Source organism: Bufo bufo, chromosome 5 (assembly GCF_905171765.1).
Source record: "Bufo bufo chromosome 5, aBufBuf1.1, whole genome shotgun sequence".
Taxonomy (NCBI): domain Eukaryota; kingdom Metazoa; phylum Chordata; class Amphibia; order Anura; family Bufonidae; genus Bufo; species Bufo bufo.
Window position 1 is genome coordinate 558,127,579 of NC_053393.1, and position 24,035 is coordinate 558,151,613.

At 46.1% G+C, this 24,035-nt stretch overlaps 2 protein-coding genes across 2 annotated transcripts; one reads left to right on the forward strand and one right to left on the reverse strand.

Annotated features, from left to right (window-relative positions):
• The first annotated feature begins 3,414 nt into the window (after window positions 1-3,414).
• LOC121002657 lies at window positions 3,415-5,711 on the forward strand. The gene is made up of 2 exons (XM_040434091.1): window positions 3,415-4,584; window positions 4,996-5,711. The coding sequence occupies exons 1-2, from the start codon at window positions 3,415-3,417 to the stop codon at window positions 5,029-5,031; spliced, it is 1,206 nt and encodes a 401-aa protein (XP_040290025.1). The 3' UTR covers window positions 5,032-5,711.
• Window positions 5,712-9,320: 3,609 nt separating this feature from the next.
• Window positions 9,321-14,631, reverse strand: LOC121002659 (gastrula zinc finger protein XlCGF26.1-like; the record flags this gene model as incomplete). Its single annotated transcript, XM_040434092.1, has 2 exons — window positions 9,321-12,044; window positions 14,589-14,631. Coding segments are annotated over 2 exons (1,716 nt in total), but the record flags the coding sequence as incomplete, so codon positions are not given.
• Window positions 14,632-24,035: the final 9,404 nt, after the last annotated feature.

The following is a 24,035-nucleotide window of genomic DNA, read 5'->3' on the forward strand; positions in this document are numbered from 1 at the left end:
CAATGAGGATTATTACTGTGAAGGAGGCACAGATGGCATAACTACTGTGAGGGGGCACACATCTGTACAAACCTATTGCAAAGGTTGTACAATGAGAGCAATACTACTGTAAGGGGGTACAATTATCTCAAAGTATTGGGGGGTGAGGGGGGGCCGAGAAAAGACCCGGCCCGATTGCCAAACACCCTAGGGATGCCACTGATAAAACTCCTCCATTTCCTAGGTCTCTCCATCTCCAAATGTTCAATCAGCAATAAATGTTTCAGATGTTCTATGACATCATGCTGGAAGGCGTCACAGGCTCCAACGAAAATTATTAAAAAGGCATAATGTGGTGACCAGACTGATCGAGTGGATAACAACAGGCAAACACTTCTCCACCGAGTCCTCTCCACTTCCTTTAAACCATTAAGTCGTGGGATAAAGGGTATAATTTTTCCTCAGATTTCCCTTACCATTTGCTGCAAATGAGTCCAAAGGGTCTGGGAATGTTCCCAACTTCATAACCCAGGTAATAAACCCAAGACTGGAGTAGTTAAAAGGGTTTTTCCCCACGCCTCCACAACGGCACTTACCTGGAGGTTGGCCCGCCTTCTTAGGGACAGGAAACAATTAGCGAGATCAGCCAATAATGGGCCCCCTCGCTCTTACCTCTCCAGTTGTTTCCTGTCCCTCAGAAGGTCGGGATCGCGGATCAGCAGCTCGCGCAGCCTTTTTGTAAGTATTCCCGGTTCTGCCGGAGGGCCGTCGCAGGAGGAGGGGTCGCGGGATGTTGCTTGTTCCATCCCTCCCTCCTCTCGGTGTAAATTCGGCGGACGCTGGTGACCCCAGGCTCCTTTCTTCCGTGTCCTGGATCCGGACCGGCAGATTTCTGGGCAGCAGGGGGCGTTGCCTGGCCTAGAGTGACGCTCCCATGTGACTCCTCCGTGCGCCGTGCTGATTGGACAGTATTACGTCAGCACGGCGGCACGCACAGGGGGGGGGCTATGACGTACCCGGAACCAGGAAGTTCAAATGCAGCTGTCTTCGGCAGCATGTCCCTGCAATCTGGATCAGAGGCCCCTGAAAAATCCACAGATGCTCCCAGGCCCTCAAGCCCAGTAAGCCTCCTCCCTATTTCTATTACCTTGTTTTAAGGGACACTCAGGTGTAATCTCCTTGTCTCCCCCCTACACTTCTCTTTGGTGGCGGTTTTTCTTGAGAGGTATTTTCCCTCAGTTTTCTTACTATGGCACTTAATTTGTGTTTCATAGGGGAGAGACGTCTCAAAGAAGGAACCGTCTAGCAAAAATAAATGTCCTATCTGCAAGAAAGCGCTTTCTAGTTCTCACAATAAGTCCCTATGCCAAAAGTGCTGTGATAAAGTGGTTTCAGATGAATCCCCTTCACTTATTGAGAGTCTCAGAACCATTATTAAAGAGGAAGTCGGGGCTGCAGTAGAAGCAAAAATGACTACTGTTCCGCCAAAACCCTCTACATCAAGCTCTCCCATTATTGAGCGAGATTCGGACAGGGACGAAGGGGAAGTCACTGCCGACTCAGACTCATCTATCTCTGGCGACATCTATAGAAAGCCTCTCTGTTCTATTGAAGAAACAGATTCGTTACTATAAACCATCCGGGCTACAATTAATTTAGAGGAACCTAAGGAACCGCTTTCAGTACAGGACCAGCTGTTCGCAGGGTTGGCGGACAAGAAAAAACGTGTCTTTCCGGTCCATAGCAGTATTAAGACCTTAATCCTTAATGAATGGAAAGATCCTGAGAAACGACAGGCAGCATCAAGGGTTTTTAAAAGAAAATATCCCTTTGCGGAAGAGGATTCAGCTACCTGGAATAAGACCCCTAGGGTGGACGCACCCGTAGCAAGAATCTCTAAGAAGACAGCACTGCCCTTTGAGGATTTGGGCTTACTCAAAGACCCAATGGACAAAAAATGTGAGAGTTTACTTAAAAAAAAAACATGGGAGTCCTCTTCTGCGATTCTAAGACCCGGAATTTCGGCGACTTATATGGCCAGAACCTTGTCCTTATGGTTAGGTCAGTTGGAGGAACACCTCGAGGCAGGCACCCCAAGAGAAGATATTCTAGCCTCTATCCCAGTCTTGAAACAGGCCGCAAACTTTATGGCAGATGCTTCTGCTGACATAGTAAAATTGTCAGCCAGAATAGCGGCCTTGTCCAACGCCTCCCATAGAGCCATCTGGTTGAGAACCTGGTCGGGGGATACGGCATCAAAGAATAAATTATCTGCCCTACCTTGCGAAGGGGATAGAGTGTTGGCACCGCTCTCGATGATATATTAGAGAAAGCATCGGATAGGAAAAAAGGCCTTCCCACGGAATCAAAGTTCTTCCATCAGAGACGTTCCTTTCGGCCCCAGAGACGTAGTAGGCCTGATCAAAAGAAAAAAAGAATCGGGAGCGTCCTGGCAGTCATCCAAAGGAAGAGGAAAGGGCTTCCTATTTAATCCCGAAAAGTCTTCCCGGACAGCTACTTCCCAATGACGCCAGAAGAGCGGTAGGGAAAAGGCTAATGCATTTTTATACAGCTTGGGTAAGAATTCAGGCCTCCCCTTGGGTACTGGGTGTCATAAAAGATGGCTACTGTCTGGAATTAACCAGCATACCCCCAGACCGTTACATGGAAAACTCCAGACTCAGGGGAAAAAAATCAGGAAGCAATGGACCAGCAAATTTTGCTTCTCTTGGAGAAAAGAGCCATTATTCCGGTACCGGTCGGGGAACAGAAGAAAGGGTTCTACTCTCCCATATTTCTGGTAAAAAAAACAAAAAACGGCACCTTCAGGGCTATAATAAATCTAAAGACCCTAAACAGATACGTGATTTACAAAAAATTCTAAATGGAAACAGTAAGGTCAGTGATCAATCTTTTTCAAGAAAATTGCTATATGGTGACAGTAGACCTGGCAAATGCCTATTCTCACATCCCAATCCAGAAGGAAGACCAGAAGTTTCTGAGAATAGCGGTTTGGTTCCAGGGTTCTCTCCGTCATTATCAATTTCAAGTTCTTCCATTTGGCCTCAGCTTGGCCCCAAGATTGTTTACGAAAGTTATGGTGGAAGTTCACCTAGCAGGAATTTCCTTCATACCTTACCTAGACGACTTTTTAATCACAGCCCCGTCAGAAAGTCTTCTTCAGTGCCACCTTCAATCAACTCTTTTTACCCTTGCCGACCTGGGTTGGATGATAAATCACCAGAAGTCCTGTCTTCTCCCTTCACAGGAAAAAATCTTTTTGGGTGTTCTGCTAAATTCACGACTTATGATCTCTTTTCTGCCGGAACAGAAACGAAGCAATCTAATTTCCTGTGTCAGGAGTTTCGGAAGACAAAGAATAGCCTCCTTCAGGGAGATAATGGCAATATTGGGTGTCATGACGTCAACAATCTCATGCGTAAAGTGGGCTCAGCACCACTCAAGGCCTCTCCAAGCCTTCCTGTTAGAGAATTGGGACAAAAAGCAATCATCTCTGAACAAGAAGATAAAAATCCCATCCTATCTAAAGATGGCCTTAACCTGGTGGACGAAGCTGTCAAACTTATCCCGAGGGTTAGAGTGGAGACAGACGGACTTATTAGTCATCACCACCGACGCCAGTCAACAGGGCTGGGGGGCCCACATGAATGGGGAAATTACACAAGGGTTCTGGGAGACAAAGCTACAACAAGCTTCATCGAACATGAGGGAGCTAAGTGCTGTCTGGGAAGCCATAATAAAATCTTCCCCTTATATCCATCTGAAAAACGTGAAAATCCTATCGGACAATTCTACCACGGTAGCTTACCTAAACAGGCAAGGGGGAACGAAAAGCCGCTCCCTTTCCCTAGTCGCAAGCAAGATTCTAGTCTGAGCCGAGAAAAACCTAAACTCTCTATCAGCAGCCCATGTAAGAGGGAGAGAAAATCAATTGGCGGACTTTCTAAGCAGGGATCGACTACTGCCGGGGGAATGGAGCCTGAACCCGCAGTCCTTTGCCCAGATTTGTGCCAGATGGGGCACTCCAAAAATCGATTTATTTGCGACAAGGAGAAACAGACAAGTCGCGAGCTTCTTTTCCCTATCCCCTCTAGACCGACCCCTTGCGGTGGATGCCCTGTCATCTCCTTGGCCTCGGGATCTTCTTTATGCATTCCCACCCTTTCCTCTAATACCCAAGGTTATTTCCAAGATTCTGGGAGAGAAGGCTCAGGTTCTCCTGATCACTCCCTTCTGGCCCAGGAGAACATGGTTCTCTACTCTGAAAAGCCTAGCGGGGGAAGAATACTGGTTACTACCTCCCCGACCAGATCTGCTTCTTCAGGGACCAGCAATGCATCCCAGGGTCAGCCAGCTTCGCTTGACGGCCTGGAAACTGAAAGAAGCATCCTAAGAGGGAAAGGGTTCTCAGAGTCCGTAATCTCCACACTGTTGCAGAGTAGGAAACCTGTAACGTCTAAAATCTATTTAAGGACCTGGGAAACCTTTCTGCGTTTTGGGAACAACAAGTGGAATCCCTCCTGCGAGCCAGAGGTGACCCTGATCTTAGACTTCCTTCAATCAGGGCTTGATAAAGGTCTATCTGTAAGTACCCTTCGAGTCCAAGTAGCAGCCTTGAGTGCCTTTCTAAATATTAAACTTGCAGATTTGAGTGTTGTCAAAAGATTCCTTAAAGGAACTAGTAGAATTCGCCCTAAGCTTAGGTCTTCTGTCCCTCCTTGGGACTTGAACCTGGTCCTCTCCAGGCTTATGCATCCACCCTTTGAACCACTCGGGGAAATTTCCTTGAGGACATTAACTCTCAAAACAGTTTTTCTTTTAGCAATCACCACTGCAAGAAGGATAGGAGAAATCCAGGCTCTCTCTATTTTGCCTCCATATCTCACGATCTTAGATGACAGGATTATACTGAAGCATGCTCCAGAATTTCTTCCCAAGGTAGTATCCAGGTTTCACTGTCAACAAGAAATCCCTCTCCCCTCCTTTTGTTCCCAGGCGACGTCTGATAAGGAAAAAGTATTTCATAATTAGGATGTTAGAAGGTGCGTACTCCAGTATTTGAGTGCAACGGAAGGTTTTAGGAAGTCGAACCAGTTACTATTACAATACCTGGGACTTCACAAGGGCGAAGCAGCCAGCAAAACCTCCATCTCCAGATGGATAAAGACATGCATTACGTTAGCCTACGAAACCGAGGGGGTCGTTCCACCTCCTTCACTGAAAGCCCACTCCACCAGAGCATTGTCAGCATCCTGGGCCGAAGGTGCCTCAGCTTCATTGGAAGAGATCTGTCGAGCAGCGACATGGTCCAACCCGTGTACTTTCTTTAAACATTACAAGCTGGACGTTTCCACTAATAGAGACTTGTCCTTTGGCCACAAAGTCTTATCTGCGGTAGTCCAACCCTAAGTTAGGTATCCTATGTTATTCCTCCAGGTAAGTGCCGTTGTGGAGGCGTGGGGAAAAGACATAAATTACTCTTACCGGTAATTGGATTTTCCTTTAGCCTCCACAACGGCACGGGATTCCCACCCGAAATTGGGTCCAATACTTAGATTGTTCTACTTATGTTTTGCTTTATACTCTTGAAGACTTAGGAGTAGTTACCCCTTATTTTTTCTTGAGCACACTATGAAGTTTGGTAGTGCTTCTATTTTTGAGTGAGTTTATCTCTGTTGTTTTTTGTTTGTACCTTATTAAATTTCTCCTTATTTTCATGCCTATTCTGAGTGCTAGGTTATTAACTGGAGAGGTAAGAGGGAGGGGGCCCTTTATTGGCTGATCGCGCTAATTGTTTCCTGTCCCTAAGAAGGCGGGCCAACCTCCAGGTAAGTGCCGTTGTGGAGGCTAAAGGAAAATCCAATTACCGGTAAGAGTAATTTATGTCTTTCTGACATTTTGTTAACTGATGACCTATCCTCTGAAATATTTCCAATATATTCCAATATGTATATTATATAATTCATTGACGATCACAGTTACCGCTTTCCCTTACGTCATGGCAAATAGTCACATGACACAAGGGGCCAGTCTCCGCCGCGGCCAGTGTCGGCTGTGAAAATGTCAAACCAGATGAGCCCAGCCGAGCATTGCAGGCTTGGAAGAGAAGGAGCGGAGAGCCAGCGCCAGGAAGCAGGTAAGTAATCTTCCCTTTACAGATCCAGTAAAGTGGAGGAGTTTGCCAAACCCCCTCATTCTTGCACAACCCTTTTAAGATCTACAATTATAACAGCAGTAACTACACTTCTGAATATACTGATATTTTCTTTTAATTCCTGCTTCAATATACATGCAATATTTTTTATAACAAAGCAGAGTCTTCTCGCTATAAATAATAGCAAGAAAAAATATGGAAATTCGTGGCATATTTTACAGGAAGGAGCCAACAAACGAAGCAAACCAATTACCCCAAAAAGATGAGAAAACGCACATATAAAATATATGTAATTTATTGAGACATAATCAAATGACAAAATTAGAATAACATAAGGCACAAGGGTAGAGGAGGGTGGGGGGGCCCCATGTGATAGGGTCAAAAACAACCTCCCTCACAAAAACCCAACTGACAGGGAAAGAAGGGTAACAGCCCTGGGTGTAAAACCGCATAGATATGGGGGAACTGTAGGTTCACCCAAAGTAACATATAATGGTAAGTGTGCTGCATGCATATACAAGGTAAATATGGTCACACATAGCCGACTTGCCCACCCTGGATAACTGGGATGGCCGCATAAAGATGCAGGTAGCCAAGTGACATAAGTAAGGCAGGGCAAGAGTGCTAAGTGCAAGCAGTGACCTTAAAGTAACAAACTAACCAAAGCATGACAACAAATCAAGATTTACAGAATACAAGATAAAAACAACGAATACATAATAAGGTAAAAAGCACGATTTATAGAAAAGACTTGAAGCTAACAGTCTCATTGAGACCATTAGGGATCTCACTCTTAGGCCATGAGTGGACCGTGGAACCGCGGCCTGGATTCCTGCTGAGAGCAGGAGCGCACGGCATCATTGGTTGCTAGGACGCCGTGCTCTCCCTGCTGCCGCCACAGTACAGTAATACACTGGTATAGATCATACCAGTGTATTACTGTATTGCGGCGGCAGCAGAGAGCGCACGGCGTCATAGCAACCAGCAGGAATCCAGGCCGCAGTTCCACGGTCCGCTCACGGACGTGAACAATCCATTTAGTCTCCAGTTGCAGGAGGCGCTTCTTGATATCCCCTCCACGGCAGCCCAGAGAGACCCTATCAATATGTAACCCATGAGGGTCCCCCCTGTGATGGTTCCTAAAATGCAGGGCTATAGGTTGAAACTGGGTCAGCTCGTCCTGTGCAGTAGTGGCTGCCTGGCGGATTTTGCTTGCATGTTCGAATACCCCAACACGCAGCTCCCTGGTGGTCATCCCAACATACAGGAGCTTGCAAGGGCAAGTGATCAAATATATCACACATGCAGTCCTGCATGTGATATGTTGCACGATTTGATACTCGCGTCTGCCCTCAGAGTCCCTAAATGTGGAGGACCGAACCATGTACCTCCTGACGAAGCTGAGGAGAAACGCACGTCGGGGTTCTAGCCTGCCTTGTGTTCGGTGTCTCAGCCCTTCATCATGTCTGTGGGTATGTTCACGTTCCCAGTGGGTACTTTTATGTGAGAGTTTGTTATTTTGCAGCCTGCTATTCATGACCTGTTGTATAGGGGCATATTCATCTGGATTTATTAGATAATTGTTATGTGATTATGTGCTCTAGAGTATTATTATTTAGGGCTCTACTATTACACACTAACTCTCCACTGGGCTGTGCAGTGAGTTGAACATCACAGTCACTTGTAGCGGGTATTTACCTGATACTTTCTACTTGTGAATCACCTCACTGCATATTGCACAGACATGTATTCCATCTGTTTGGCAGGATTTTGAGGCACCGACAGGGGGGGACTACTGCATCCAGGTTGTTTTGCTAATTATTCTCCATAGTAATTCTGTGAAAATGTCTTATGAATTTTTTGATCAATTGATGACTTAATAAAGTATTTATATTTTTATTGGGCATTTTATGGTTGTTTTTCTAGCAACATTTTTAGGTTTATACAATTGGTTCTCTGTTTGCCCTCATTTACGGTATTATAGGGAAGCCTTTTTTTCTTTGGTTCCATGTATCTACATGCCTGACAGTTGTTGCACGGGTAGGAGCCCCATTTTGGCCCCTTACTTCCAAATATGTACTATGGCGAAGGGGATACATAGTGACTACTGGTGAGCAAGTCACCAAGATTTTTTGAGCGTCGCCATGTCACCTGGGGATATTCTCGAAGTGTCGCCCGTAAGTCATTATCTGAGAGCAGTATAGGCCAGTGTCTAGTGAGTATTTCAAATATTTTTCGCCACTGCATGTTAAAAGGGGTAATAAATCTACAACTGGCATTGTCAATCTTTGTTCTGTTGCTGGTCAGGAGAGAGTCCCTATTTACAGACTTGGCCCGTGTGTAGCCCCTCTTAATATCAACCTTGTTATAGGCCCTATTGCGAAACCTAGACAATTCTCCAGACTGCATCTCAAATTTCTTGTCACTGGAGCAGACACGTCGAAGACGCAAAAATTGCCCCACCGGAATGGCCCTAACTGTCTGTGGATAGTGTGCAGATTTGGCATGTAGCAAAGTGTTGGTGGAGGTGGGCTTTCTGTAGAGATCCGTGGAGACCCGGCCGTCCCTCTCCCTACTGATAAGTATGTCCAGGAATTCCATCCTATCCTGGCTATAGTGCCAAGTCAGCCTGATGTTAAGGCTGTTGTTATTGAGTTGTTGGAGAAAGGATAGAAGCTGGCACTCCGTGCCCTGCCAGATAGAGAGGACATCGTCAATATACCGCGACCACAGAGCCATATTCCGGGAGATTCTGGACAATCTCTCTTTCCCACAGTCCGAGGCACAGGTTAGCATAGGAGGGCGCACAATTCACCCCCATCGCTGTTCCCCGGAGCTGTAGGAAGAGGCGGTCCTTGAATGTAATATAATTGTGTTTCAAGATGAAGTCCAGAAGCTCAATCACAAACACAATAATGTCCGCATCTAACTTTGCCATACGCATGAAGTATTGGGCAGGCCCTGATCCCGTGGTCGTGGCATATCGACGTGTACAGGGTCTCTACATCACATGTGACCAGCCACATGTCCCCCTCCAGCGACACCCCATTGAGTTTCCTCAATACATCAGAGGTGTCACTGACATAAGACGGCAGGGTCTCCACGCATCCCCTCAGATAAAAATCCACAAATCTGCTGACATGTTCACAAAGACACAATAGGGGGCCGGGGGGGGGGTTGTAATTGTTTGTGGATTTTGGGCAGCAAATACAGGGTGGGAGTCACTGGATGATCCACCACCAGGCCCTCCTTAAGTCGTGCTGGCAGAATGTTATTTTCTACCCCGGAGTCTAGAATATGATCTAATTCAGCCTTAAACCTGGTGGTGGGATTGCTATCTAGACGTCTATAGAAGTCCTTATCTCCCAGCTATCTAAATGCTTCTTTTTCATACATCTGTGCAGGCCAGATCACAACATTTACCCCTTTATCCGCAGGTTTGATCACAATATCCTTCAAATCACAGAGTTCTTTAATAGCCCGATGTTGGTCATAAGTCAAATTCTTATGGCCATAATAGCCCGCCAGCTGTTTAAAATCAAGTTTGACCAGCTTGACAAAAATATCAACATTTGGACACAGATGTTTTTGTGGAAAATGTTGTGATTGGCGGCACAGATGTAGAGGTGTCTTGCTGGCAGATGATGGTGCCTCCTGTAAATCTTGATTTGTTGTCATGCTTTGGTTAGTTTGTTACTTTAAAGGTCACTGCTTGCACTTAGCACTCTTGCCCTGCCTTACTTATGTCACTTGGCTACCTGCATCTTTATGCGGCCATCCCAGTTATCCAGGGTGGGCAAGTCGGCTATGTGTGACCATATTTACCTTGTATATGCATGCAGCACACTTACCATTATATGTTACTTTGGGTGAACCTACAGTTCCCCCATATCTATGCGGTTTTACACCCAGGGCTGTGACCCTTCTCTCCCTGTCAGTTGGGTTTTTGTGAGGGAGGTTGTTTTTGACCCTGTCACATGGGGGCCCCCCACCCTCCTCTACCCTTGTGCCTTATGTTATTCTAATTTTGTCATTTGATTATGTCTCAATAAATTACATATATTTTATATGTGCGTTTTCTCATCTTTTTGGGGTAATTGGTTTGGTTCGTTTGTTGGCTCGGTATAGTATACTAGACCCCAGTGTTATCTATACATACAATGTGAGTTAGTTTTTCTTATAGGTTGGTCTAAATATTTTACAGGAAGGATTTAGAATTAGTTGTTCACTGTGTGAATTCTATGATGTTTAACAAGAGATGATTTTTGAGTAAAACATTTGCCACATTCTGAACACGAAAACGTGTTCTCTCCTGTGTGAATTCTCTGATGTCTCTCAAGACTTGATTTCTCAGTAAAAGATTTCCTACATTCTGAACATGAATACGGCTTGTCCCCTGTGTGAATGCTCTGGTGGCGATTTAGAGATGATTTCTGAGTGAAACCTTTTCCACATTCTGAACATGAAAACGGCTTCTCTCCTGTGTGAATTCTATGATGGCTCTTTAGAGATGATTTATGAGTAAAACATTTGCCACATTCTGAACATGAATACAGCTTCTCCAATGTGTGAATTTGCCGATGTGTCTTAAGACTTGATTTCTCAGTAAAAGATTTCCTACATTCTGAACATGAATACGGCTTGTCCCCTGTGTGAATGCTCTGGTGGCTCTGAAGTTGAAATTTCCGAGTAAAAGATTTACCACATTCTGAACATGAAAACGGCTTCTCTCCTGTGTGAATTCTATGATGGCTTGCAAGAAATGATTTACGAGTAAAACATTTGCCACATTCTGAACACGAAAACGTGTTCTCTCCTGTGTGAATTCTCTGATGTCTCGCAAGATTAGATTTCTCAGTAAAAGATTTCCTACATTCTGAACATGAATACGGCTTGTCCCCTGTGTGAATGCTCTGGTGGCTCAGAAGATGTGCTTTCTGAGTAAAAGATTTTCCACATTCTGAACATGAATACGGCTTCTCTGCTTTGTGACTTCTTTGATGTAGAAGAAGAGCTGACTTTCTAGTAAAAGATTTCGCACATTCTGAACACAAAAACGGCTTCTCTCCTGTGTGAATTCTATGATGGCTCTCAAGATTAGATTTCCCAGTAAAAGATTTCCTACATTCTGAACATGAAAACGGCTTCTCTCCTGTGTGAATTCGCTGATGAGTTTCAAGTTGTGTTTTATTCGTAAAACATTTTCCACATTCTGAACATGAAAACGGCTTCTCTCCTGTGTGAATTCTATGATGGTTATCAAGATGTGATTTTCTAGTAAAACATTTTCCACATTCTGAACATGGAAACGGCTTCTCTCCTGTGTGAATTCGCTGATGGGTTTCAAGTTGTGTTTTATTCGTAAAACATTTTCCACATTCTGAACATGAAAACGGCTTCTCTCCTGTGTGAATTCGCTGATGGGTTTTAAGATATGCTTTATTCGTAAAATACTTTCCACATTCTGAACATAAAAATGGCTTCTCTCCTGTGTGCATTCTCTGATGGTTTTCAATTTGTGTTTTACTAGTAAAACATTTCCCACAGTCTGAACATGAATACAGCTTCTCCCCTGTGTGATGAATTTGATGTTGAAGAAGGCCTGATTTCCAAGTAAAATATTTGCCACATTCTGAGCATGAATACGGCTTTCTCCGAGCTCTTTGGGTTCCAGAACATCTTCTGCGAGTTTCATTCTGAGTAAGAGTATGTGATGAATTAGAAGATTGGACTTGTTTTAAAGGATGAGATGATAGATTTTTGCTGTGAAGGTCTGAGGGTACATCTGGGATAATGGCACGCTCTTCATATGTATCTAATATGACACATGGATCATCTGCATTATAATATGTAGATATGAGATGCTTCTCCAAGCGCCCAGTACAGTCATCTACCAAGAACAAAACATTTTTAAAATTATTTTTGAAAACTATTGAAGGCAGCTATCAAAATTCATAACTGACAAGAGAGGCTAGAGGGTGCTGTCCAAATGTGTCATGTCACCCCACAACTAAAAGCAGAATGACCCTAAGTACATAGAAGGGTCAGGCAAGAAGAACAAAGCTGTTACAACAGGCAAGAGTCAGGCAATCATATGCACAGGTTTCTCACATCCTGGAAAATCAATCATCTAACACAGGGATGCTCAATCTGCAGCCTTCCAGCTGTTGCAAGGCTACAACTCCCAGCATGCCCTAATAGCTGTAGGCTGTCCAGGCATGCTGGGAGTTGTAGTTTTGCAACAGTTGGAGGGCCGCAAGTTGGGCATCCGTGATCAAACAGAATACTGCGAAAAAGATTCTTTGCCCGGCGTCAGGAGGAGGAGGAGACGCTTCCCCCGTCCATGAACAGCATACAACAATTAATGGCAATGTTACAGCAGAAGGAATAAGAAGGGGCCAAGTCCATAACCAATACTGATGCTGTGATGTGGGACCAGTTTGGGTTATATCTCAGAAATCAACCATAGCAAAAGAAACCGGTGTGAGAAACTCATCGTTACATTGCCTTAACGCTGGGTTCAGACCTGAGCGTTCGCGATGGAGCGCTCTGTATGCGCGATTGTACGGGCGTTTGCAATCGCGCATACAGAGACAAGCGAACGCCCATTGTCGCGCGTTCCTGCTGAAGTCTATGTACGGGAACGCGCGACAAGACGCCCCAAAGAAGCTCATGTACTTCTTGGGGCGTCGGGCGTTTTACAGAGCGATCGTACGCGCTGTAAAACGCTCAGGTGAGAACCATTCCCATAGGGAATCATTGGTTCTTGCCTGTTGAGCGTTTTACAGCGTGTAGGAACGCGCTGTAAAACGCTCAGGTCTGAACCCAGCCTTAGAGAGGACACAGGTTCATCAACTTTAATCTATTTTGATCAACTCAAGTGAGAACCTGAACGGACTATACACCAGTTGTTGAAGGCAGAAATAACCTTATGAAAGACGAAGCAAGCCAACTGAAAAATTGAATAACTGACTCTAGCATTATAACAATAAGTCATTGTATGCAACAGAGGTGTCAGGAGGGCCAGGAAACCTACCCCCTATTAGAGGTATGGCAGCCCAATTCTCACAATTTTTCAGATGAAGCCAGAAGGTACCCGGGGCCTGTATGGACGACACGCGTTGACACCTTGCACATTCGTAATTTGGACACCAGAATCCAGTGCAGTCCAGAGTGTATGTGACATGAGTTCTGTGAAATGCTGCACAGAGGGACACCAGGACACGTCCAGGAGATTCATGGAAGAGACCTGTCACCCTGATATTACTGAGCAAGGCCTGGAGAGTCACAGCACAGACCTGAGGGAGTCGTTACCACCTTAGTGTAATGGGCTAGGATCAGCAGGAACACTCCTATGGTTTCATCTTCTCCTGTCTACTAGTATGTTTGGGGCAGTTGCTATGAATTATACAGTAGCTGATCTCTTGCTCAGCCGACCTCTCTTCTGTAGCTCACCTTGTTTGGAGAGGAGCTCCTGACTGGTTAGCCTCGCTGTAAATATTCCTAGTTTCTGCGGGGGGCTGCTGGTTATATAGTGTAAGCTCTGTGCTTTCGAATCCAGTAATCCTTTTATTTTCTAGTATCTCTCCTAGTTTTCTTCATCCGTGTAGTTTTGTTCTTATGGTTCGTCCAGTCTTTACCTCTGATTCTTGTAGTCTGTGTATGTGGTTGGGGGGAGGGGATGTTCCATGTTTCAGTCTGTCCTGCCTTGATTCTAGTTCAGCTCTGCTCAGTTTGGGTTGGGTCTTAGTGTCCTCCTGTTGTCTGTTTTAGGGGCAATTCACACATCCGCAATACACCCGGCCTGCACTCCCATAGAACATGTCCTTTTCTTGTCCGCAACTGCGGACTGGAAGTTCGGGGTCCCGCTCCGGAAATGCAGCTGCGGAGAGCACATAGTGTGCTCTCGGGATTCATTCTGTCCACATAAAGAATGAATGGGTCTGCACCCGTTCCGCAGAATTGCGGAACGGGTGCATATACATTCATACGAACGTGTGAATGGACCCTTAGAGATTAGGATTTTTCATAGGAATGTCTTAAGGGACAGTTAGGGTCAGTGATGTCTGGTATTTGGGTCAGCATGTAAGGACAGATCTAGGGAAAGATCCAGTCAGTGCCACATATTGTCTGTTCAATCATCCGTTCACCATATAACCCCCATCATCCGTCTGTTCCATTGTATGATTACCATACCCATCCTGGTCCAGTCATCTACTGATGAGTTCCTATCTCCTGACTTTCTTCTTACCTGCTAGTGCTGTGATATGTGCTTTGTATTACACAGTTTGGTCCTACTGTAAGTCCCGGGGGTATCTGAGTACTGGAGGACACTGTTAGGACCTGGGGAAGGCGCCTGCTATAGGGGGAAGTCCAATTCAGGGTCATTATAGTTACAGACTCGTATTTGCTTCATTTAGTGGTCACTACTCACCTGGGCTCTTATCTGTAGGGATCTCCTCCTTGTATTCCTCATCGCCCCTCACATCGGTCTCTGTAGGAATCTCCTCCTTGTATTCCTCATCGCCCCTCACATGTGTCTCTGTAGGAATCTCCTCCTTGTATTCCTCATCGCCCCTCTCATCTGTCTCTGTAGGAATCTCCTCCTTGTATTCCTCATCACTCCACACATCTGTCTCTGTAGGGATCTCCTCCTTGTATTCCTCATCACCCCTCACATCTGTCTCTGTAGGGATCTCCTCCTTGTATTCCTCATCGCCCCTCACATCTGTCTTTGTAGGAATCTCCTCCTTGTATTCTTCGCCTCTCACATCTGTCTCTGTAGGAATCTCCTCCTTGTATTCCTCATCGCCCCTCACATCTGCCTCTGTAGCATTATTATTGTTCAGATCTTCATCCTGATTCAAAATGTGTGAAACAAATATTGTGAATAACAGGACAGTCGGACAAGTTTAGTGGAATGTTTTAGATGCCTACAAAAGATCATTGAAAGAGTTATCCAACTTTAAACTTGTGTAATAGACCCCTTCAGAGAGGCGGACCCCCGGTGGAGTTCATACTTACTTGGTCCCTGCCTCTATGTTCTGGCTTCATTGCTCCACTGTTGACTCTGCAGGTGCTGTGTCTGTGGAAATCAACACACTGTTGACCGGGGGGAGTATAGTGGAGATAGTTGGGGGGCAGGTGCTCCCCTGCCCTGTCAACTGGATGTTGATTCTCAGAGACCCGGGATCTGCAGAGGTGCCCATGTATCGATGGAGCTGGAACCCACCAGCAGGGATCAGGTAAGTATGAATCCAGCCACTCTGAAGGGGTCTGTTAAATAATTAGTATTAAGAGCAGGCTTCGTTCCGCTGTAGAACAAAAAGAATGGCGCACCATAGGGTAATAACGTTTAAAATAGATATAAATTGGTATCTCCAAAATGGAGGCTCACCTGGTGGAGTTGTGCTAGTTTAGGCACAACTCTAATGTAGACGTGTATCAAGTTGGCAAAAAAGCCTCTCACAACGGATGGTATGCAGCCCGGGATGGATACTTCTGTTCAGGGATGCCTGGAATCCCTCAGAAAGCCAGTAGTTCAATAAAAGGAATATTCTTTCCTTTTATTGAACTACTGTTAATGAATTAGGCTAGATAACCTCTTTAAAGGGATTATCCCACAAATTAAGAAGTAGGAATTCTACCAGCGACTGGTTTCTCTGGAGGCCTACATGACAGCACCACATGGAGATTGCCCTTCTAGTCTTCTGCAGGGACAGGAACACAGAGAGGTTACAAGGCTCCTCTCACCATCTCCCTCGAGTGTTTTCTGAAATACTAGACCAGGATGGATGCAACTAAAAATGTATTTACTCATTACCAATGACACCCCATTGAGCGATACCAGATAAGCATGTGGTTGGGGGAGAAGGGAGTCTGGGTCAAATCTCTCTAGGGCTAACTCCTGATTGTATTAGATGTCCAGTCTGTAATAAAGCTTGCCCGAGGCGCTGCTCTGCAAATCTGATCAGTAGATGCCTCTGCTCTTTCTGCCCATGGAACGAAAAAGGCCCTGGTGTGATTGGCTTTAATTCCATCTGGACCAGGAACTCTTTGCGAATTACAGAATTATTGGATTGCAGTCTTCAGCCACCTCGCCAAGGTGGTCTCTGAGACCTTCTTCCCCTTGTTCCTTCCTGAGAACTGTATGAACAAATTTGGATCTTATCTCCAGGATCTCAAGGGCATCAAAATATTTCCTATTGATCTTTTGACATCTAAGATGTGGAATCACCATTGTGAGGGGATGCATTGAAAAGATGGAAAAAACATCTCTTGGTTAAGGTGAAAAGCTGAGGCAATTTTAGGGAGAAAGGTTGGATAAACTTTTAGGAGGATCTTATTGAAATGTTTGAGGTAAGACTCACTGATGCAAAGGGGCTGTAATTTCCCTAACCTACGGGCCAAGGTAATGGCATCTGGGAAAACAGTTTTAAGGGACAAGAATCTTAAACCAAACTCCTCAAGAGTAGCGCAGAGACCAATGAAGTTAGGTCCCAAAGAGGAATGGATTGTTTTAGGGCCGGTCTGATCCAGGATGTAGCCTTAATGAACATTTTGATCCATGTATAGTCTGCAAGGGGAAGGTCCAGAAAACAACCCAGGGCTGAGATCTGTACCTTTAGGCTCCTGGGTCTAATGCCATTATCATAGCCTGTCACACTTTGGTGTGTGTGTGTGTGTGGAGGGGGGACACACCACACCGAGCATTGGAGGGACAGGGGTGAGGGAATAAAGCCTGGAAACTAGGGAAAGAGCAGGACACCTCCGAGAGCAACCCTAATCAAAGTCCTGACTATCCCGACAGGCTGTTCACCCACCTGAACAGGGACCGAACATTCAGATTCGTACTAGGAGCAAAATCTCTTTCAAACCTCCCTGTAAACTAGTGAGGTAACTTCCTTGGGACTCTGCTGTAAGGTAGATATTACTCTGTTTGACAATCCCTGAATTTTCAGGATTTCCCTCTCAGGATTCAAGCTTTCAGAATTTCTGCATCTAGACCTTTCGATACAGAAGAGGGCCCTGGAGAAGAACAATATTTAATCTGAGATAAAGAGGTTCTGGGTCTTCCAGAAATAAATACTTCAGGATCGGGAACCAGCTGTGCTTTGGACAGAATTAAGTAATTTGAATGACACTGGTTGCTTTTAACCCTATATTCTTGAGGAAGGCCGGAATAAAAGGAAAAGGAGGAAATGAGCATGCTAGGCCCATATTCTATTCCTGAGCACCTCACCCTTTTTGCTGGTATCCATAGGGACTTACATTCCAAAGAATCCCTCATTACAGGTTTTCTGTGAAAGTCCACGAAAGTAAAGCCCGTCTTCTCACTCTGGGAAGAAGAATTGTTTGGTTGAGGCCGTAAGAATCAATTTCTGGAGAGAACAGATGTGAAACTGGCTCCAAAGAACTGTGGAGATGCAGAAGGTAATTAGCCCCAAGATGTTCATAGCCTCCTTTAATAAGCAGTGGCTCTTTCTCCAGAAGACTGATATTTTCCCCTGTATCATCTCATATTTGAGAATCGGCAGAAATTAGTGTTTGTCAAGAAAAATCTTCCTGGTGTCTGGAGAGAAAAACCGGAATTAGTCTTACCGGTAATTTTGTTTCCATGAGATCATCACGACGGCATACAAGAAGATTGACCCCTGACCTCTGACCTCTGTAGGGGCAGGAACAGAGAAAGGTTAAATACCCTCCTCCCACCACCAACACCAGTGTTTCCAAAATCACACAGAGCAACCCGGTGGTGGCAAACAGTGAAAAAAGGTATTACTTCATACCTTCTAGAGACCCTCTAGGTCAAACGTTTTAAATCATAGGGAGGGAATAACGTGCCGTCGTGATGATCTCATGGAAACAGAATTACCGGTAGAACTAATTCCGGTTTTTCCATAGCATCATCACGACGGCATACAAGGAGATATAAAAAATATATCAGTTAAGGGGGGGCTACAGCCTGGAGGACTTTCCGCCCGAAGGACAGATCAGATGATCTGGAAAGATCCAGGCGATAGTGCTTTATAAAAGGTATGAATGCTGGACCAAGTGGCAGCACGACAGATTTCCTCCAGAGAAGCCCCAGCTCTCTCTGCCTGAGAGGAAGACATGGCCCGAGTGGAATGGGCCCTAATGTGGACTGGACATGTAAGATTTTGCATTTGGTAACAAAGACTAATGGCTTCTTTGAGCCATCTAGCTATAGAGGACCGGGAGGCTTTTTGGCCCTTAAATCTTCCTCCAAAAAGAACTAGTAAGTTGTCAGATTTCCTAAACTTTTCCATCACAGCGATATAGTTTAGGACTGCCCGTCTAACGTCCAGAGAGTGAAATGCGGATTCTTTGTCATTAGAGGGGTGTTGGCAAAAAGAAGGTAGGGTAACTTCCTGGCTCCGATGAAAATTGGATACAACTTTGGGGAGAAATCCAGGATCCAGACGGAGAATAATTCCATCATCTAGAATACGGAGGTAGGGTTCCCTGATTGATAGGGCTTGTAACTCTCCTACTCTGCGGGCCGAAGTTATTGCAATTAAGAAGGCCGTCTTCAAGGACCATAATTTTATTGGATAGTCAGACATGGGTTCAAAGGGTGGTAAAGTAAGGCCTGTAAGAACGATGTTCAGATCCCAGGAAGGGACACGGGCGGTGATCGTTGGGCGGAGCCTCGTCGCTGCCTTAATGAATCTTTTGATCCAACGATGGCTGGCTATATCTTGGTCAAAGAAACTACCTAGGGCTGAGATCTGGACCTTCAAGGTAGAGGGTCTAAGTTCCAGGTCCAGACCCTGCTGTAGGAAATCCAGTATTCTTTGGATGTTGGGTTTATGCAAATGTGGCGATTCGTCCCCACTCCAAGAACAAAAACGTTTCCAGATCTTAAGGTAGATTGCTGACGTTACATTCTTTCTGGAGGCTTTCAAAGTAGTAATAACTTCGTCTGACAGGCCCTGAAGTTTCAGGGTTTGGGCCTCAGGATCCAAGCTGCCAATTTAAAAAACTGCGGGTTTGGGTGCAGAACTGGACCCTGCTGGAATAGATCCCCCCGCACAGGAAGGGACCATGGATCCTGTAGGGAAAATTTCTGGAGAAATGAGAACCAACTTCTCTTTGGCCATAGGGGAGCGATCACAATCACCGTGGCCTTGTCCTGGAGAATTTTTTGTACCACCATCGGAATTAGAGGAAGTGGAGGGAAGGCATAGCACAGAGTCCAATGCCAACGGATGGTGAAGGCGTCTAAGGCATGAGGTCTGTCCCTGGGGTTTAGGGAACAGAATGTTTCCACCTTTGAGTTTGCCCTGGTGGCAAACAGATCCACGTCGGGCATCCCCCATTTCCTTACCACTAGCCTGAATATTTCTGGACTTAGAGACCATTCTGTATGATCGATCCTGTGGCGGCTGAGAAAATCAGCTTCCTGATTTAGTATTCCCTTCAGATGAACTGCCGATATAGAGGCCACCTTCTGTTCTGCCCATGCAAAGATTCTTGTTGTCAGTGCTTGTAGGGTTACTGACCGTGTTCCCCCTTGATGGGAAAGGTAGGCAATGGCCGTAGTGTTGTCTGATAGCAATTTTATGTGATGATGACACAACATTTTCTCTGCTACCTTCAACGCTTCCCAGACTGCTCTCAGTTCCCTGAAATTTGATGACTGGGATCTGATCGAATTTGGCCAAGTGCCCTGGAACATACGATCCCCCACCTTTGCGCCCCAGCCGAACAGACTTGCGTCTGTTATTACCTGAATCTGGGGAGTCTTCTGCCAGGGATTTCCCCGGGATAAGTTCCTGTGGATTTTCCACCAATTTAGGGACTGCAGAATCCGAGCTGGTGGACTTACTTGATGATCTAGAGAGGATTGGCACCTGTTCCAGACACTCAGGATCCAGGACTGAAGGGGTCTGAAGTGTATTTGACACCAGGGAACTGCCGGAATACAAGATGTTAGCAGACCTAGCATACTCATCGCCTCTCTGATAGAGCAAGATCTTCTTTTCTGAAAGGATCTGATCTTTTGTTGGAGAACCGATATTTTGTCTCGAGGTAGGAATACCGCTTGCTTTCGGGAGTCTAGGATCATACCTAAGAATCGAACTTCCCTTGAGGGGGTAAGAATGGACTTTTCTTTGTTCACGATCCACCCCAGGTCGTCTAGGATGGAGAGAAAGAACCTCAGATTCGAATTGATTTGGCTGAGACTTTCGCTAATCAGAAGGAAATCGTCCAAATAAGGGATTATCATAAGTCCCTTCCTCCGGGCGAAGGCGACCATCTCTACCACTACCTTGGTAAATATTCTCGGGGCTGATGAAATCCCGAAGGGAAGGGCTCTGAACTGGTAGTGATGGACGTTCCCTGATATATCCTGGATTGCAAACCGGAGAAACCTCTGAGTTGGTGTGAATGGGAATGTGGTAATAAGCGTCTCGCAGGTCTATTGTGCACATGAAGACGTCTTTGCTTAGCAGAGGGATTGTAGATGCTAGGGTCTCCATCCTGAATTTCTGATAACGAATAAACCTGTTTAGTGGTTTCAGGTTTATGATAGTCCGAAAAGTGCCTTCTTTTTTCCTGATTACAAAATGAGTTGAATAGTAACCCCTGCCTTTTTCTGGAGGCGGGACTGGTGAGATTACATTCATGTGATGAAGTTTCTGGACTCCTTGCCAAAAGTTTGTTTGGAACCGTGTCAGTGAAAATTTGTTTGGGGGTCTTGAAGACCACTCTATTTGATAGCCTGCATCGACTACCTTGGAAATCCAGGGGTACTGGGAGATAGATTCCCATGACCCCAGGAATTTTGAGAGTCTTCCCCCCACTCCTGCGTCATTGCTTATCGGAGGATTTTTGGTGGGAGGAGGATTGGCCTCTTTCCCCTTTTGGATAGCTCCAACGCCCTGATTTCCCTTCCCCCCTGTAGCTTTTTTCTTGACTCGAGGAGGAGCGAAAAGGATACCGGCGTCTGGAGGGGCGATCTTCCGGAAACCCCTTCTTTTTGTCCGCGGCCTTCTCTAGAATTTTATCTAGCACCGGGCCAAACACATATTCTCCAGAAAAGGGTATAGAACAAAGTTTTAAATTTAGACGTCTTGTCCCCCGACCAGCACTTCATCCAGAGGGCTCTTCTGGCTGCATTGGAAAGCGCCGCATCTCTGGCAGAGAATCGGACTGACCCGGCAGAGGCATCCGCCAGGAAGGCCGTGGCGGATTTTAAAAGAGGGAGAGAATTAAGAATTTGCTCCCTAGATGCTTTATCTTTAATATGAGTTTCTAATTCTCCCAACCAAAGATACATGGATCTGGCGACTGAGGTTGCCGCAATATTGGTTTTAATATTAAACATGGGCGCCTCCCAGGATTTCCTGAGAAGACTGTCCGCTTTACGATCCATTGAATCTTTAAGTTGGGAGGCATCCTCAAATGGAAGGGATGTTTTCTTGTTCACTTTAGCAACCTGTACATCGATTTTGGGAATTTCGTTGAAAATTTTAGACTCCTCCGGATCAAATAGCAATCTATTTTTGAACGCAGCCGAGACTCCCAGTCGTCTTTCTGGGTCTGCCCACTCATCAAGGACCATATCCCTAATACTCTCATTGATGGGAAACACACAAGTTTTTTTAACTCTCAGGCCCCCAAACATTTCCTCTTGTACCGAATGGGTACGTTGCACTTCCTCCACACCCATGGTCGACCTCACTGCCTTCAATAGGTCGGACATTTCTTCAGTAGAAAAGTAATATCTACGACCGTCGTCCCCTGAGTCTGAGTCAGCGACTCTTTCCCCCTCTTCCCATGACCTGACGGAGTGGGCACTCTAATCTGCAATAACTTCTAGGTCAGAAGGGGATGGAGATCTAGCCCGCTTTATAGGTTGCGGCAAATCGGGGGGATTAGTGGACAGGTGGGCCAGGGATGAACGAATCTCTTCCTGAATCATAGTTTTTAATTCCTCTTTTAGAGAGGGTGCTTCATCCCGTACAATATTTGATATACAAAGCTTGCACAATTTTTTGGGGTAGTTGTCAGGGAGTCTGCTATTACAGGAGATACATTTGAGTGATTTCCTGATCTTTTTCGGGGCTTCTTTAGATACCTAAAAGAGAGGAGAAGGCAGCTATAAGGGTATGGCCACTAGAGGGAGAGAGAGAACAAGATAGATGGGGGGGGTGGGGTGGCAGAAGCAAGCTCCCCTCAGCAGACAGCTCACAGCATGGGAAATAAGTGTCCTCACTCTCTCCCCCCCCCCCCCCCCCCCATCACCTTATTACAGCAGGAGAGGGGGATCAAGCAGACTCCCTGACCCGCTCATATAATACCCCCGAAGGGGACTCACGGTTGGAAGCCGCGCCGGTGGTTCAGCTCTAGGGGACCGCTCCGATGCCGACATAGTCGTCCTCTTCTGCAGGCAAGGGTTCCGCAAACAGTGGGGACCGATCCTGGGAGCGTTTTGCTAGAGTTCAGGCCTCGGCTTTAAGCCGGGCCCCGCGCTGACCGCCGCCACGTCACTTCCGGATCGCCGGCCGTGACGTCATAAACATGCGCCCCAAGTGCCGGCGCGCAACCCAGCTGCCGCCTCAGTAGGCCAGGAGGGAGACTGCGCCAGGGAACAGGCCCTGGAATTACCGGGATGAGATAGAGCCCTGTACCCCCTGCCCAGCGTTAGTACTGGACCGCGGAAGGGCAGGGGGACGCCATGCAGGATGCCGGCGATTTTCCAAGGTAAAACAAAAAGAAAGATTGAATTTCCTTAGCTTCATCTCCATGCATACAGGGAGACCATTCTCTGCCTTGTCCTCGGTAGGGACATGAAACACTGGTGTTGGTGGTGGGAGGAGGGTATTTAACCTTTCTCTGTTCCTGCCCCTTCAGAGGTCAGGGGTCAATCTCCTTGTATGCCGTCGTGATGATATGGAAAATCCTTGTATGCCGTCGTGATGATGCTATGGAAAATCAGGACATCCTGCCGCCACATGTATTCTTCTCAGCACTTTTCAGCTGGATATGCTCGCCTGCGCACAGCGAGGCTTCTCCAGGAATCTGTCCCCCTTTTTTATTACCTATAAAGCATTTATGGGAACAGCTAAAATGCGAGCTTCAGCAACCTATGAGTGTGCAGGATCTACAGGGTCAACTGTAACATCTGTGGGCAAATGTACCCTAGGATACCATACCAAACATGTATGTCTCCTTGCCCAACCGTATCTCATCCATCTTGTACCCGGCCTAGAGGCCGTATCTCATCCATCTTGTACCCGGCCTAGAGGCCGTATCTCATCCATCTTGTACCCGGCCTAGAGGCCGTATCTCATCCATCTTGTACCCGGCCTAGAGGCCGTATCTCATCCATCTTGTACCCGGCCTAGAGGCCGTATCTCATCCATCTTGTACCCGGCCTAGAGGCCGTATCTCATCTTGTACCCGGCCTAGAGGCCGTATCTCATCTTGTACCCGGCCTAGAGGCCGTATCTCATCTTGTACCCGGCCTAGAGGCCGTACCTCATCTTGTACCCGGGCTAGAGGCCGTACCTCATCTTGTATCCGGGCTAGAGGCAGCCTAACAGGGTCCTAAAACCTCCTTGGAATTGGACAATTTTCACCAATAAATGTCTCCATTTCTGTAATATTGGGATCCCTTACATTTATCATCATTACAGTCACACTGGGAAAGTTTCATCCCAACATCTCCTTCTTAGTGCAGGATTTTTGGTCAATGAGTGCATATACAGATGGGCTCTTACAACTCATGTTCTCATAAAGTTCCTCACTTTTTCCTCCAGGAGAGACTCTTGGACGAATACGAGTCTTGAACCTGGGGACTCAAGCCTTCAGATGCTCTACGCTGCCTGTCAGGATCTTCTGATGACAA

What these genes read in the sequence shown, in the direction of transcription:
- LOC121002657 (XM_040434091.1), top strand. Translation starts at nt 3,415, where the DNA reads ATGCGTAAAGTGGGCTCAGCACCACTCAAGGCCTCTCCAAGCCTTCCT. An exon ending in GGCTTGATAAAGGTCTATCT is followed by an intron (nt 4,585 to 4,995) that starts GTAAGTACCCTT and finishes TTTTGTTCCCAG; the next exon opens with GCGACGTCTGATAAGGAAAA.